We start from the raw sequence: 17,227 nt of genomic DNA, 5'->3' as shown, positions 1-17,227 counted from the left end.
TTGCTCTTGTCCGCACCAGTTGAAACAAACCAAAATTCAGTCATGTGATAAGACCCGCATCACTCATTGGCCACATGTCTTTAAACGTATTTCCTAAACTGCTTCTCGATTGGTCAGAATCAACATGCGCGAAATTCCAACGGAACCCCCGAAGTAAACAAAAAGGCGACTGCGTGCTGTAATTATGTCCGTGGTTGTTATACATAGTTTGTATACAGCACTCTAGACAAACTGTTCATTTCCAAAATGATTCGCGGATCCAGCTTGAAAAAATGTTTTAATGCACTACAAATGGCGAAGACACCAAATTTCTAAAGCTCCGCCCCCACCTCCTCGCAACTCCAGGTATGTCCGGGATCTGTCATTGTGCTAATATTGCTAATGGAAACTGTCAACAAACACTTCCTCATCCAGAAATGCACTGCACAGCTGAATATACGGCAGCTGGTTTAGTCCAGAATGCGCAGTACTTTTGCAGTAAGGTCGGTTCGATCTCAGATCGTGTTCTCACCACAAACGAACCGCTCTAGAGTTCATTTGAATGCTTGTTTGGTGCACACCAGAGTTTGATTGCCGCATTCCCACCTGCCCAAATGAACCGCACCAAGTGAGCAATCGAACTCTGACACGATTCAACCAAACTAAATGAGGCAGGTGTGAAAGCACCCTAAGCTACTGCCACCAAGGGACACTCATCCGTTAATACAGCACTTTACGTCGTAATAAGGTGCTTGCATAAAGGACTTATGAGGTCGGTATTTTTGGAGGACAGTCTTGTGCGGCCACATCCGTCACTGTGTAGTCTGCCATTGTTGTTGTATTTGAGTTTCTCAATGAGTGATGTAATTTCGTTTGATTTGTGATATAATTCGGTTAACTTTAATAGTTTTATCAGTATTGTTGTGGTTCAGATCATCAGTGTGATGATGAATATATCAGTAGATGTAATGAAACATCAGGACTGGAGCTCTGAATCAATCCAGATAGAGGATTTGTTTCTTTACTCACTCATGAGTGGGGTCACTGAGTTTTTAGATGTTTCAAGTTTTAGATTTACTCTCTTTTTCCTTCTCCCCCTCTCTTTTGAGCCTCTTTTCATCATCTTAACCTAAGTTTAGATAAATTGAGCTTCAGAAAGTGCAGGAGGACAACATGCCTCAGTCCCTCATTGACTAAATGTAGAGTCTGGCATTTGGTAGACAGTGATAAAACGCAGCATCTCAGTGCACTCCAAAATGTTGTTTAATTGTCCACCCTCTCTGTTGTTGTCTGAGTGAAAGCAATTTCAAAGGTATATTTTTTTTTAGTTAATGCAAATGCATTTCTGGAAGATGAATAGGTATGAAATACTCCGTATACTTGCTGTGCTCGGAGTTAAATATGGCGTTTCCGCACAAACATAGAGAAGAAACTCATACACTTTTTCTGACTGCGTTTATTTAAGAAAACCTTTGTGTCTGTCAGGCTGTTGATTCGTTTTTGTCTATTTATTTAACATGTTTCCGGGAAAAAAAATATACAACAAAGAAATGCATTCTTGTTTGTGGAGATCCAGACGAGACGTACCGCTCAATTGTTTTCCTTCCACAAACGTATTATTTTTCTGAGCAATTGAGAATGGGCTGTGTTTGCTTTTTGAGTGGATTTTTTTTTGGAAGTAATACATAACCAGATATCTGTACACTTGCCACAGTTATCCGTCCAGTACTTTTGATAATACACAGGGATTACTTTCCAATACCCTTGGCTTAGACGGCATCGGCTCATCGCAACAGTTGCTTGTTGCGTATACAGTGTGTGTGTTTGTAGGTGTGCTCAAGTGTGGAAAATGAGTAGGCTGAATCCTGCTACATCTAGCCGTACTGCATATAATCAACCTGAGGGCTTTTAACAGAAGCGTGCCATTAGCACAGGACCGGTTTCTTCACAGGCTAATAAAGACCCAAATGGATTACGACCGTTAAATCAGTCTGATTTACTCCACTCGCTGCTTCTCTATCTCTGGACTCCGACCCCTCCACCATCCGATGGCTTTACCCCGCTAGCGTGTGTATTCAGCCTCGGTGCGCGTACTTGAAAGGACACAGACGTTATAAATCCCCCAAAGGCCTGCACACTGTATATCGTTTTGGCATCAATATTGCAAGGCATGCATTCGCAATAGTTGCACCGCAGAATGTGTATATGTTTTAAAAATTACTAGCATTAATTCACTCTGTGATATTACTCAGATTTAAAGGTGAGATGTTACACTTTTAGAAGGATCAGTGGTGTATAAAAACCTTACATAATGAACTGTATTGTTTTTATTACCTTAGCAGAGCTGTTTTTACTGTATCTACATACACAGCGGGTCCCATGGAAGTCGCTGTCATGTTTCTACAGTAGCCCTAAACTGACAAACTGTTCAATAGAGCACGTTTGGTCCCTACGTTGTCTCAAATGATGACATGTTTGTCCTGTGGCAGCTACCATAGCTTCTCATTACGTTTTGAAATTGAGGTTGGTTGCTATTTGCAATCTCACTGCTAAATGTTGCTAAAAAAATCACACACTGGACTTTTAACGATTTTTGGATACACAATCCTTTTTTAACACAATTTAGGTTTTTTTTTCCGTTTTTTAATCATTTATTATTTCACACAGAGTTTGTTGGTGCACATTGCTGACATACAGTAATGAGCACATTATCTTAAAGGGACACTCCACTTTAAAAAAAAAAAAATGCAAATATTCCAGCTCCCCTAGAGTTAAACATTTGATTCTTACCGTTTTGAAATCCATTCTGCCGATCTCTGGGTCTGGCAGTACCACTTTTAGCATAGCCCAGCACAATCCACCGAATCTGATTAGACCATCAGCATCGCGCTCAAAAAGAGTTTCAATATTTTCCCCACTCAAAACTTGACTCCTCTGCAGCCACATCGTGCACCAAGACAGAAAGAAAATCAAAAGTTGCGACTTTCTAAGCCGATATGGCTAGGACTATACCCTCATTCTAGCGTAATAGCAAGTACTTTGCTGCCGTACCATTGCATGAGGCGCAATAATATGATGCAGTACCCGAAAATAGTCCCCTGCTATTAAAAGTTACCAAGGGGACTATTTTTGGGTGCTGCGTAATATCATTGTTTTAAAATAGGAAAAATATTAAACTCTTTGATTATTTTTGAGCGCGATGCTAATGGTCTAATAAGATTCAATGGATTATGCTAAGCTATGCTAAAAGTGGTACCGCCAGACATGGAGATCAGCTGAATGGATTCCAAAACGGTACAAATCAAATGTTTAACTCTAGCTGGAAAATGATCATATTTTTTTAAAAGTGTCCCTTTAAGCTACCATCTCACGCCCAGAAATAAAGTTACTATCACTGGGATGATACCCTTTCAAAAAGTACACATTTGTACTGAAAATGTGTCCCTATTAGTACCTCAGAAGTACATATTGGTACCAAAAGTACACATATATGTACCTAAATGGTACTTATTAGGTACTTTTTTTAAAGGATACTTTTTAAGTTGTACTGTCCTAGTTCTTCTCAAATAAAGTTATTTGGTGAATTCATCCAATATTTTTTATAAGTGCGCACTGTGCATAGCAAAAGAAAATGAACTTAATATATCACAATACCACTTTTTGCAATACCTTGCATACACCACAGTCACAATTTTTTTCTCATTTTGTTAACAAACAGCATCCTTTTTATCTGCATTTGCTTGTGTGTGCGCGCCTCCCCACCTGTGCCGTGAGTCTGCCCCGCGATGTAACAATTCAATTACTGCCTGTAGTTTAAATTCAATTTCACGTCAAGTTCCCACATTAGCCACGTCACATTTAATCAGCTTTTCTTCAGTTCGTCAAGTGCCGATTAGCATCAAGTATTACTTTCTGCCAGCTCAGTTTGAGTTACAGTAGAGGTTGAGAGATGAATCAAACAGTCGCGCAATATGTGCGCCGCACTCATTTAGCATTGTGAGTAATAGAGAGGCGGTTATGTAAGAAGAAGGCAGCGTTGTGTGCAAAATGAACAGGTGGCTCGTGCTCCACAGCTCCAGACTTTGTTTCTTGTGCCACCTCCCCGCAATGTGTGCCTTTTGGCCTCCTCTTCTCAAAAAAAGACAAAGCTCCAGTTGGTCTGGAAACAATTAGAAAAGGTTGTCGAAAGCCAGGGAGGCTTTTTGAAAATGTCAGAGATTTAAGTGACTTAATTTCCCATCTTTTGTTTCTACAGGCAGTTCATCCAAGTCGACCGGCAGGCCAAAACAACAACGTTTCCAGCAGCGGCAGCCTCACAAGGGAGCGACGGCCGGTGCGAGCGCTCGCCGCAGACCAGCACGCGGCGGAAAGAGCGATTGTTTGTGAGGACCGTGCCTGCGGCAGTTTATCCACGTGCCAAGGTGGGGGATGTTTGCGGGATCCGGGCCGAAGAGTTGCTGAAGGTGACCAGCCGTCGTCTGAGGTACCCGGGCTGCGGAAGACAGAACACCAGGGGCCATCTCAGATCCCTCGTGCGGTAACAGGAAGTAGCATGAGTCTGCCCAGCAAGGCCAGTCCCTCGCGCAGCCTGTCCTCCGACAGCGAGAGGGGGCTTCGCAGCGAGCGAGTGCCTGTGCCTAGGCTTCAGTCCTCCTTCACTGGCCGTCTGGGACAGCCGCCTCGTGGTCCGTTGTCTTTACACATGTACAGTCGAAAAAACGTCTTTCTACAGCACTCTCTGCAAACGTCCGAACTGCAAGCTCTGGCTCAGCAGGATGGCTGAGACAACACACACACACACAGAACATTGACACATACGTCACACGGATACGAACTCTACTTACATACACAACTTTGGTGCAGTTTCTCAGCGATGTGACCACGAGTACCTTCAGATCCACATTTGACAGTAACTAATTCTGTTTTTCCTCACCTAGACTTTAACTATACACAAGAACTGAGTCATTTTGAAATCTTCATTTATATTGTGTCAAAACCAATCCATCATCTGCACTACTTAAGCCTTTTTAAAGAAATAGAACATGCTGCTAAGTACTTTAGATACATTTTTGTCAAAAAACATTACTTTAAATAATTATACAGAGGTACAGTATGTGCAAATGAGGATGTCAAGATGAAAGATAGGAAACAAGGGTCCAAAATTAACACTTAAAAAATAGGTTTTGGCAAGTAAATGAAACCAGTTGGCTGATTTTATTTGGAACGGTAACATCACAGTTGGTTTTGAACCATTTAACTTGTTCATTTGTGGAAAATGCTGTGGTCAGCTGCATAAACACAGCCGCTAAGTTAAGGTTTACATTCATGCATTTGGCAGACGCATTTATCCAGTGCATTGCAAGGTATAAAGTTTTTATCAGTATGCGTGTTCCTTAGTTTTGAACTCATTGCCTTTTGCGCTGATAATGCAATGCTCTACCATTGAGCTATACATAAACACTGCATCTTAGAACTAGTCTGACCAACTGGCAATTACAGTAGTTGGGGCTAACCTGTTAGATTTAAGTTAGACCAGTCTACCTTTCTGTGTAACTGACTTTAAAGGGATAGTTCACAGAAAAATTATAATCTCATAATTTATCGTATTTTCTGGGCTATAAGTTGCTCCTGAGTATAGGTCGCATCAGTCCAAATTGAAAGAGGAAAAAACATCTATAAGTTATGAATGTCCCGATACCACTTTTTGGTTTTCTGATTCGATTCCGATACCAGAATTCCGAATATCAGCCGATACCGATATCTGCCGGGTGCAGAATTGATGTCATAGACACGCTACGTTTATGGGCTTTCTGGGCGCAGAATTGATGCCCTTAAAACATCCTCTCATGAGAATCCTCGCACCGCAACTGTTAAAACACAAAGAGAATAGATGCATCGTGTGATCCATCAAACAGCTTACTGAGACTTTATAAAATCAGATCTTTAAAATAGCCTACAGTTATTGTGTGTGTCTGCGCGTGTGTAAATGACGCGTTTCATCCGTCCACTTCACCAGTAGATTAACTCAGTTTGTGAATAAGTTACAGTGTTTTTGTGAACTTAAATATCTTTAAATGTCCATTCCTTCACATGAAGCTATTAAAGGCGGAGTCCACGATGTTTGAAAGCCAATGTTGATATTTGAAATCACCTAAACAAACACGCCCCTACCCCAATAGAATCTGAACCTTCTGTTGATAGACCCGCCCCACACATACGCAACCCGGCAAGGATGTCGCTTAGTAGACACGCTCCTTACTGCTGATTGGCTATAAGTGTGTTTTGGTAGTCGGCCCGTCTCCTTTTCCAAAAGCGTTTTTCAGACATCGTGTACCCTGCCTTTAAGTGTATTAAAAGACTGAATATAGTGCATAAAACGTTTATGGCGCTTTTATAATACTTTTATTAACAGCTTGTCAGTAACAACCATGGCTAACGCACATATCGGAATTGGATCGCGGTCATATTGTCGGTCCTCGATCCGATCCAGCATATCGGATCGGGACAATCCCTAATATAAGTCGCACTGGACTATACGTTGCGTTTATTTAAGAAATGATTTCACAAAATCCAAGCCTAAGAACAGACATTTAATCTGGAATGGCAAGTTATTTGACTAAACATTGGCACATAGAAAAGTAGACTGAATAGGTGTCAGTACATGTTAACGTAAAATTACCATTTCTTCAACAAACACAATAGCATATCGAACATACCTGGGATGCTGAATAGGCTAAATTAACACGACAAGCCAAATCAAGTTCAAAAAGGTCCCGAAGTCATTCCGCATCACTGAATCCATTGAATTACATAAATACACGAGCAGCATAAAGTGGACTCTCGCGGCTGTAGACGGTAATGGTTTCTCTTGGTTCATATGAATTAATTTTGACATACAAGTCGCTACTGTAGAAGTCGCAGAACCAGCCAAACTATGAAAAAAGTGCGACTTATAGTCCGGAAAATACGGTACTCACTCTCAAGTTACAAACCTGTATACATTTCTTTGTTTTGCTGAACACAAATGAAGATATTTTAGAACATGTTAATAACCAAACAGGTCTGGGGCACCATTCACTTCCATAGTATTATTTTATCTACTATGGAGGTCAATGGTGCCCCTGATTTGCTTGGTTACAAACATTTTTCAAAATATCATTCTTTGTATTCAACTCGTAAGATCAGTCTAAGCATGCAGCCGGCCACTGAAGTTGACACACATTAAATGAAGAGTTTGGTTCCAAAACGCAATAAATCCATTTTGACTAATTTCGGTAAAAACGTGTTTTCTATACCAAGAAAGTGACAACTTGAAAACCACTATTTTCGGTTACAAACTTTCACATAGCATCTTTAGGTTATAATAACATTAAAAATTCAAATCCATAATTAGATTTTCAAAGATTTATTATAAAAACTTATTATTTTTCCACAAAATGCTATAAATCTATTGAATCAATATATAAATGTGCATTCATCTTTGCCATGTTATATTCATTTAGTTGACTAGTGATATAGACTGATTAAACATTAATGGCATTAATCAAACCACTTACTTTGTCATATTAAGAACACTGTCATTGCTGCTGTTATACTTGGGACGTCGTCGCTGAACTTTTTTGACAGCGATCAGCTGTAAAATATTTTGGTCTTGCTCGATCGTAAAATATTGGAAAGTTTTTCATAAGATCCCCAACCTCTTAAAATATTTTGGAACCAAACTCTTAAAATATTCCTCACATTAAGCCACCGTAATCACAATAAATTGTTATTGTGACATGTACGACACATGGAAACCCACTCATGTCAATGTGACACAAGTTAATTTTGGACCCTTTAGAAATTGCTATTTGAGTTTTAAGAACCATTTTCCATTCATAAGTCTGAACCTAAGCTCACAATTATGCACCATCTTGTTAGATTAAGCCTAATCAGTAGTAATGTTTGTAATAGTAGGTCACATAATCAGACCAGCCCAATATTTTGCACCAGTAAACATGACTCCAGTAAACAAAACCCCAGTAAACAAAACCCCTGCATTTATTGTCAAACAGTGCTCGGTGCTTTAAAACCCTCCTGCTGCTGGTGAGAATTACCTTTGTATTGTCAGACCCTTTTTGGGAAATTTAACACTCATTAGCCTCTTCTAATTGCAAGCTGTGTTGTGCTGTTTCATTGGCTGCAAACAGTAATGGAGGTTACACTGATTTTAAGCTAAAACTGATTTGACAGCCCTCGTGGAAGGAATGATAAAGCCTCAAGACATAAACACTACTGCCTTTGCTGGACACCAGATCATTAGACGGATCTCAAAAGGCATCTGGATTTAAAGAAATAAATGTTCTGCTTTTCTTTTGTTATATATATATAAAAAAGAGATCTTAGCCTTTCTGAAACTTGCCAAATTTGGGCACTTAAAATAGATGTGCCCGCTCTTTCTGAATGCCCACTCTATTGTACCAATGAGACCATTATAATCAGAGATGGAGGAGACCAGCTCCCTGTCACTTGGTGTGTAAAAACCCAGCTATTTCTACATAATGTAAAGAACACTGTGAAAATATCATCTTAATATCTTTAATATTGACTGAAATATTAAATCAATGTGAAATTAATTATTTGACATCAAATGCTCCAAATCGCCATATTTAGATTATGAGATTGCATTTCACAGATGTGGACACAAGTATGAGCAACTTGTTTTGAAATTGTCAGCTGACAAGCTGAATGTGCCTCTTAATTAAACTGCTTTAGCTTTCTGAGGACGTGCAAAATGATTGACAGCTGGAAAAATCTTTTGATTGGCTAAACAAAGAATCTGTCTAAACATGCATACTGTAATAGCTTAAGCCTGTCACATTTCAGCACACCTGTTTTGTGCTATTTCTCAGATAATAGAGGTGTCATTCCATAAAAAAAGAAAACCTTTAAAATCCACCAACTGATTTCCATTTACATACAAATAAGGCCTCAGTTTTAAATTAATTTGTATGTTCATCTGCAATAAATGTAAAACTGCCACATCCTTTATATTATCTCAAGGAGAGATTGTTGAAAGGATGGCCTCGTTTTCACAGCATTGTTGAGACGCTGTTGACCTGGCTTTGCGGATCAGGAGCTCGAGCAAGGACGCGTGGAGGAGAAGGAAACCCTAAAGAAACCGAGTCCCATCCATCCAGCAGGTCTGCTCCCAGAGGTCCAATGCTCCAATTTTAGCAATCTGCTGGGAGCGCCATCGCTTTCTCTCTTTATCCCAATCCCTCTCTCTCTCTTAGACCTACTTCCAGCTTTATGTGCGATCAGGCCCGGGGAGCGAGAGGCTTTAGCTCTGTCACACTATTACAATACGCTATCACTTCTGTAGTTATCACACTCCCCTGACCGGAACGTGTTTGTCTTGCGTGATTTCGGAGCGACCTCGTGAGAGCAGGCGCTGCCGGTCTTTGAGACGGTTCATCTCTCCATAACTGCTTTCAGCAATACTGTTTAAATTCTGTGTGGGTGCCACTCTGAGACTGTTGAATATAGGAGAGGTGGGAAGGTCCTCATTCCCTGCTAAGCCTGCTGCGTGTTACGCACACGGCTTTTAACTGCACGTTAGAGATATTGAAGCATGGACGTTTGAATGCAGGAGATGATCTCTACAAATGTCTACACAGAATGTGACTTTATGCAGTCACGTCGCCCAATTGATATATATATATATAGTGTATATATATATTTATTTTGCCTTATTTATTATGTGATATTGAATAATGACCATCAACTGAGAGTCTTATTTTGTCTGTTTGGGCTCAACCAGTGTTGATAATGTAATGTTTCTGTACAGGGTTCACATAATATATTAATGGCACTTTTAAGACATTTGAACTGTAATAAGATTTTAAATATACTTTCCCTGTTATCTTTTATCTCACTGGTATTTTTCTTGATTTTCACAATGTGTAATAAATTCACTCTCATTAAAGACGGATATTTAAAAAAAGACACGGCTATTTCATAAGCTCTGGGTTGCCATGTTTGTCTTTCTTTTTTTTTTACATTAAGCCGCCTTAATGTTATTTTTCCCTGCGCTGAAACATGAAGACACCTGTTTTTTGGTGTTTGACATCATTTTTAATCTACAGGGAGGGTACACTAAGCAATATTACATTTTACAATCTTCATCTCTGGAAACTAGGCAAGAAAATGCTATTTCTTTGATGGCCTGAAGCAGTTTAACGTGTCCTGCCCTTGGTTCCTGGTAAAGAGGGAAAATTAATGTCATCCTTCTCAAAATGTCCTAGAAATTGCTTATTGTGCTGCCCATGGTGTATTGCATCAGAATATATGGCCCAAAACCCCGTGTGAACCAAGAGGTGTGCGTCCCTTTCAGGGATTTCTGTCCATGCTTCACAGTCCACTAAATATCTTGGTTTCACAGCACGTATCATTCTTTTTCTAATTCAGCAATAACAAGTTTTTTTCCAGCTAAAAGGAGACCAAAAAAGACCTTCAACTTGTAGGGAAAAGTAATTGGAGTAGGTACCCTGTAACTTTTGGAGTGACAGGCATGTGTTGTTTTGTTTGGAGATGGTCTGTCACCGTAAATCTGTTTGAAATGGATGCAGTTATGCATGACACCTGCACGGAAATCTTCATAAAAATCAAATGTTTTCAACAAGTGATTTTGCATGGTTTACACTTTTGGGACCTTTTTACGTGGTGTTTTTTATGATTTTGCCTCTTTTTTTTTTGTCATTTATTTGTCTTCATTTACTGGAAACATGACTTCATTAGGTTCTTTAGTGTGGCACATACACTCACCTAAAGGATTATTAGGAACACTTGTTCAATTTCTCATTAATGCAATTATCTAATCAATCAACCAGATGGCAGTTGCTTCAATGCATTTAGGGGTGTGGCCGGTCTGAGTATTTCACAATCTGCTCAGTTACTGGGATTTTCACGCACAACCATTTCTAGGGTTTTCCAAGAATGGTGTGAAAAGGGAAAAACATCCAGTATGTGGCAGTCCTGTGAGCAAAAATGCCTTGTTGATGCTAGAGGTCAGAGGAGAGAGGGCCGACTGATTCAAGCTCATAGAAGAGCAACTTTGACTGAAATAACCACTTGTTACAACCGAGGTATGCAGCAAAGCATTTGTGAAGCCACAACACGCACAACCTTGAGGCGGATGGGCTACAACAGCAGAAGACCCCACCGGGTACCACTCATCACCATTACAAATAGGAAAAAGAGGCTACAATTTGCATAATATCACCAAAATTGGACAGTTGAAGACTGGAAAAATGTTGCCTGGTCTGATGAGTCTCGATTTCTGTTGAGACATTCAGATGGTAGAGTCAGAATTTGGCGTAAACAGAATGAGAACATGGATCCATCATGCCTTGTTACCACTGTGCAAGCTGGTGCTGGTGGTGGTGTAATGGTGTGGGGGATGTTTTCTTGGCACACTTTAGGCCCCTTAATGCCAATTGGGCATCATTTAAATGGTTAAATGTAAATTGGGCATTTTGACATTTTTATAACACTGATCATTTGAGATCATTAATATCATTTCCAGAAGAGAAGAAACAGAAGTTGCTGTTAGGTTAAACGTGACCTAATGTGACAAGCCTACAGGTTGCCCACAGCAATATATTTGATTTGGTTTGCATACAGTACACAACTGGAATTTTCTAATCTAAATGGCTAACATAATGTGGGAATTAAAAAAACAGTTTGCTCTAGAGCAGGGATGTCCAACCTTTTTGTGAGCAAGAGCTACCACAACACTCTGAAGACTGGAGGGCTACGTTTTGGATATAGTCTATACTCAAAATCAACTAGTAACACAAAAAAAGTTTGTTTTATTTTACTTGTTGATATGTATCATCATTATTTAAAATGTTAACATACATAAAAGAAGCCATGCTATTTTAAAAAATATATAATAAATAAATATTAAAATTGAGGTTTTTACAGAATATGCTTTGGCGGGCACAATGTTGGAGACCACTGTTCTAGAGAATAAACTTGATTTGTCAAGGTTTGCAAAAATCAGTGGCTGGTTACATAAGCTGACTAGTCTTACAAAGTCAGTCATTTAATTTTTACTTTAACCTCATAAGACCCAAGCTTTGAATTGTCTTTTTTTATTTCTTTCAGCTATTTATGGTTAGGAAGAACCAATAAATATAATAACCAAATATTTCTCTTTATCATGAAGCAGTCCATGTTTGTGTACAACAGGTTCCAATTACACTAAATTAAGTATTATGGTCCACATATGTGGACATCAAGGTCTTAGGAGGTTAAGACTGGTCATAACTTTTTAAAGTCAGTTATCAATAAAGGTAGATTGGTCTAATTTGAAGCCAAAAATTAAGTCTGTTTAGTTCTAACTAACTGCAAGTTTGTAAGATTAGTTCTTAAGACACTGTCTCAACTTCCATTAATTTGCTATTAACAAGTCAGAATATTTTAGATAAAATGCACATTTTAATCATGTCCCAAGGATTTCACTTAGTCCTGTTAATCCAACATATTCCCCCCTCTGAAGATCTATTCCTTAAGTCACATTTGCAAGAGAAAGTTACATCATCTGGATCTTTTGAAGACCATGTGAAGATCAAAGGTTACTTTTCTCATTTTCTTTTCTGTATATATTATGATAGTGATGCCATTACTGTGAATGTCAATCTTAATGTTCTGTCCTGTTACCTATATTAATGATTTGATGTTATCGGTTTATTTTAAAATAAAAATGTGGTAATCACTAGAATTTGCTCAGTGTCTTCATGCTAGCACACATGCATATCCAATGCAACAATTTTTTCATGTATTTGTCTGCGCAGTAGCGATTTCAGGACTAGTCATGCGCAGTAGTGAGCAGGAAGTGAAGCCGCGAAATCAAAACCTCGCTCTCGTAGAATGCACATATCACACGATATCACAGCTGTCAATCATGACGTGACACCACTGTTTTTATATCATTAAATAACTAACTAAACACAAACCTATTTTAAAAACAAACATTTGAATGTACATCAGCGTGATAAAAACTACAGTGAATGACAGAAACCAGCTTCGGAAAAAAGATAACTGAAGTGTAATTAATTTTTTTTGTTGGTCTCAAGTCCCATTGAATAACATGTGGAGGCAGGGTTTATGACCTATACTGGGACCAGTCACTGGGGGGCGATCGAGACGTTGTGGCTTCACTTTTCAGGGCTTGTGCGGCACGCTTGTTCGAAACAGTGATCCGAAGCGTGATTCAAAACACCCATGTCACGTGACTATGACCAAACGAAGCCTCGAAGTGTTTCACTAAAGTGTTTCATCAGGGCTGCGTTCAGCCCCGACAAAACGTTGCACAACGTTTATTAAACAGAAACGGTGATGCGTTGAACGCCCTGTTGTGATGACGTAAGAGTTACAACTACGGTAGCTGAGAGGCCATTCTTTGTGTTCTTTTTTAAATGTTTCTGAGGACTGATGAAATCGTTATAAATGTGTGTTTAATAAGACAACATTCCAACTTGAACCCATTGAGCGAGCTGTCTCTTTACTACCGCGTGGTTTTATACATCTTGCCGCTGATTGGGCCGACATTTCTGACACACCCACCAAACAAGAGAAAATGCTGCTAAAACCTGTTGCATTCCGTTGCACACCGTTACCAGGAAACATGTCGTTCAACCCAGAAACCGTAGCAAATGTTGTGCACCGGTGTGAGATTGAACGTGCCCCAGGTGTGGTCTGCCGAATCGGCGTTTGATTGGCACGGTCGGGAACAGACAACACAATCGCACATCTGTATAAAAGTGAAATAAACGCATATTGACCTTGTGGGTTTTTGTGAGAGGAGTTTTTCACAGGCTGGAGAAATTATCTGTAAAAAAAGAAGTAGGCTAAGTCCTTCCACACACAGCAGATATTTATATTTGACATGGTGGCTTGATATATTTTATTAATTTCTTATTGTTTATGTGGTATTTATCTCTATTCAATTTATTTACTAAATAGAGCAGCTTACAGTTATTGACAACGATGAGCCTAAAAGCTCATGTAGTTATCAAACAGATGTTAAAACAACAACAAAAAATATGTAATTTCATTGTGACGACGGTAATAGTAATGTGTTTCCCGGGGCTCGATCCAAAAGGTTTTTGCATGAGAGTGGAGGACACTATGCGATCTCCCACCTGATCACTTGTGTCAATCAAACAACATGTGGGATACAATTTGTCAGCGCTCGTCTGGAACCTTGTCAGGGCTGCTCTGTGGCGATACGTGCGGATGACCGCTGGGTGTCACAGTGGGGGCGGTTTCGATCGATGTTTCGAAGCCTCGACACAATTGATTCAACTGTTTCAGTGTTTCACGAAGCCTCGCTCTGCTTTAAGTCCTGTTACCAAAATGCCTATATTAAGAAACCTAATATGTAAGGAATAATTGACGACAAGCCGTTGAATTATTAGAAAATAATGCACACCTGAGGTTCGTGTCGTGGCCGTACACCGCGGGTGTGCATTATTTTTAAATAATTCAACGGACCGGAGTCAATTATTCCGCTTACACTATGGTAACCACACCTTAAGACATCAATCACATGATATGTTTAAAAGGATTTGTCCGATTTTTATACTTAAATCGCTATTGTAAGTAGGACTATTTCTTCCGCGTCTCATCCAATGGCTCTTTTGTTTATTCCAAACGTCATTTTAAAGCTGGCAATGGAGGCTTGAGCCGTTGATAGCATTCTAGTGCAGTTATTAATGAAGTTATTAGAAAAAGAGTGAGTGCGACAGAGACAAATACAGAGAGAGAGAAAGAAAGAAAGAGAGAGGGAGAGAGAGATTGTGTGAATGAGGCTACCTCTGTGCATCTCTAAACAGCACTGTTATTGCTTTGGAAAATCGTCTGTCATGTTGTTTTTGTTAGTGTGTTATTACAGTTAACTATGTGAAGTGATATGGAACTCTAATGCGGTCAAGAGAGCTGCCTGGAAATACGTTCACGTGCGTTTCCCAAAAAATAATTGCCCACCTCAGAACGTTCATCAGCCATCAGATTCAAGCATTCAACGGACCCGTAGTATAAACGAAGAGTATGCCTTTGCACCTACAGACTTCATATGAGTACCTCATATATAAATATTGCGACCAAAAAGTGCATATTAATACCCCAAAGGTGACCATAAATATTACCTTTTTTCTGACGGTGTACTACACCTTTTCCGTGAGAACTAATTAAAAAAATTAAATTTGAAAAAAGTCTGATGAATTGTTTTATTACCACATGCCTTTTGGCTGGCTAAAAGCTGTTAAATAATAAATTTTAAGCCAACCATTTTTTTAATAACTTAAAGCAATGCATCCTGGGAATATATCATCTATTAAAAGCATATTTAATTGTAAATACACACACTAATCCAATATTCTTCATAAAAGATGCTTTATTTGATTAAAGTGTAGTTGTATCTGTGTCCAATACACTTGGCAGCTCATGGCTTGTCGGCGAGAGTAAATGCACCAAGTTGATGCCCCCCAAACTCAGGAAGGTTGTAGTGGGCCTCTCTACACCCCACTGGGATGCCCATCTCCCTATGGTGCCCATAGCGGTGCCCTCTACTCACCCTGCCCAGACACGCTGGCATGCTGAGCCATCGTATAAGACAGACCAGCCAGCTTACTTTTTCTCCAGGGTGTTGCTTTTTTTCGGCTAACAGAGGAATGAAACAAAGCAGTAGGATGAGAAAGAGAACAGCCCACACAGCTCCTACGTGGTGAAGAGAGTGTAGTGTATGTTGGCATGCATCACCTCAATCATTGTTAGCTTCATCTGCCGTAACACACAAAATTCTGGGATGATCAAACTACTTTAGCATTTAGATGTATGTATGGTGTATAAGATACCTCCATTTCATATTTAAACAGCTATATGTGCACAACCTCAGCACAACAAATGGAGTGTGCTGGTAATGGCTGATAAATTCGATTATTATTCCTTTCCTTCCCGGATGAGAGAAAGGGAGCGTTGAGGATTCCTGTTACCGTCGGCTTCTTCCTCTAACAGGAATTCAGTGATGTTCATAGGGGCACTGTATTTAATATTGGTTCGCTTTGATGGCGTGTTTCTTAAATTGGAAATGACCCAGGGATGTAAGGAATAAGCAGAAGTATAGCACAGCCTCAGCCTGCGCTGTTTTGTCATGGGAGGGCATCGGGACCTGGGGCTCATTTGCTCTCGCCGATTATCAGCAGTTTCTCATAGCGAGTGGGTGAATGAAATGACTCTCATATCTGTCTTTCACTCTCTCTCTCTTTGCCTGATTGTGCAGTTGCAGTTTTGTTCCCACTCGCCTCCATTAATTTACTTTGTGTTTAGCAATTTTGCGGTCCAGGGCCTTATCAGACTGAGATACTAAAGCATTCCCATATCAGATAACTGCACAACCAGACAATATTGAACGGTGATTTCAAAAACTCGGCAGCTACGTGAAGAGGTGCATCTTGGGATACGTTTATGAGTTGTTTTCCCACCCGTGGAGCCGCATCCATTTGCATCTTCCATCAAAGACTGGCAGAATCTTTCGGCTGTGAACGTGTCTTCCTCAGTCCTGCTCACATGGAGGACTCGTAAAACCATCGCCTGCAGCAACACCGACACAATGAGACTGAACAGTTCTTAACACCGGCAAAGCTGCATTACATATTAGCCCAAATTGCACACTTTAGGGCAGTTTATTGTTCCTAGTATACATTCGAACGGATAAGTGCCTCGCCACACTGTAAGAAATTTCCCCGTTAATTTACGGTAAAATACTGGCAGCTGTGGTTCCAGCCATTTACTGTTATTTTACAGTGTTCCCACTGTTTTTTCATTTTACAGTTGTGCTGTTATTTTACAGTTTTCCCACCGTTTTCCATTTTACAGTTGTGCTGTTATTTTACAGTTTTCCCACCGTTTTCCATTTTACAGTTGTGCTGTAATTTTACAGTAAAGTACTGGCAGCAATGGTTCCAGCCATATACTGTTATTTTACAGTGTTGCCTCCGTTTTCCATTTTACAGTTGTGCTGTAATTTTACAGTGAAGTACTGGCAGCAATGGTTCCAGCAATTTCTTATAATTATACACACTCATTACTGTTTGTTTTCTTACATTTTTAAGTTGTGAAACATAACACAAGTTAGTTAATATTTACTCTACTGTCTGATATCCTAACATCTAATAAAAAAAGAGAAATGACTGACATAATG

General features: G+C 39.6%; 1 protein-coding gene across 2 annotated transcripts in view; it reads left to right on the top strand.

Annotated features, from left to right (window-relative positions):
- The window catches only part of ccser1 (coiled-coil serine-rich protein 1), a 108,214-nt gene extending 99,473 nt beyond the window's left edge, over positions 1–8,741 (top strand). Inside the window, exon 10 of one of the 2 annotated variants that reach the window (XM_055167906.2) lies at positions 4,235–8,741. In XM_055167906.2, the coding sequence (XP_055023881.2) occupies positions 4,235–4,762 (528 nt within the window). In that variant the 3' untranslated portion in view covers positions 4,763–8,741. The remainder of the gene's footprint in view (positions 1–4,234) is intronic. The other variant, XM_055167907.2, reaches the window with a different exon arrangement.
- Positions 8,742–17,227: the final 8,486 nt, after the last annotated feature.

This window comes from Misgurnus anguillicaudatus, chromosome 5, assembly GCF_027580225.2.
Source record: "Misgurnus anguillicaudatus chromosome 5, ASM2758022v2, whole genome shotgun sequence".
Taxonomy (NCBI): domain Eukaryota; kingdom Metazoa; phylum Chordata; class Actinopteri; order Cypriniformes; family Cobitidae; genus Misgurnus; species Misgurnus anguillicaudatus.
The sequence above is the reverse complement of the archived record's forward strand: the minus strand, read 5'-3'. Positions and strand labels throughout refer to the sequence as shown.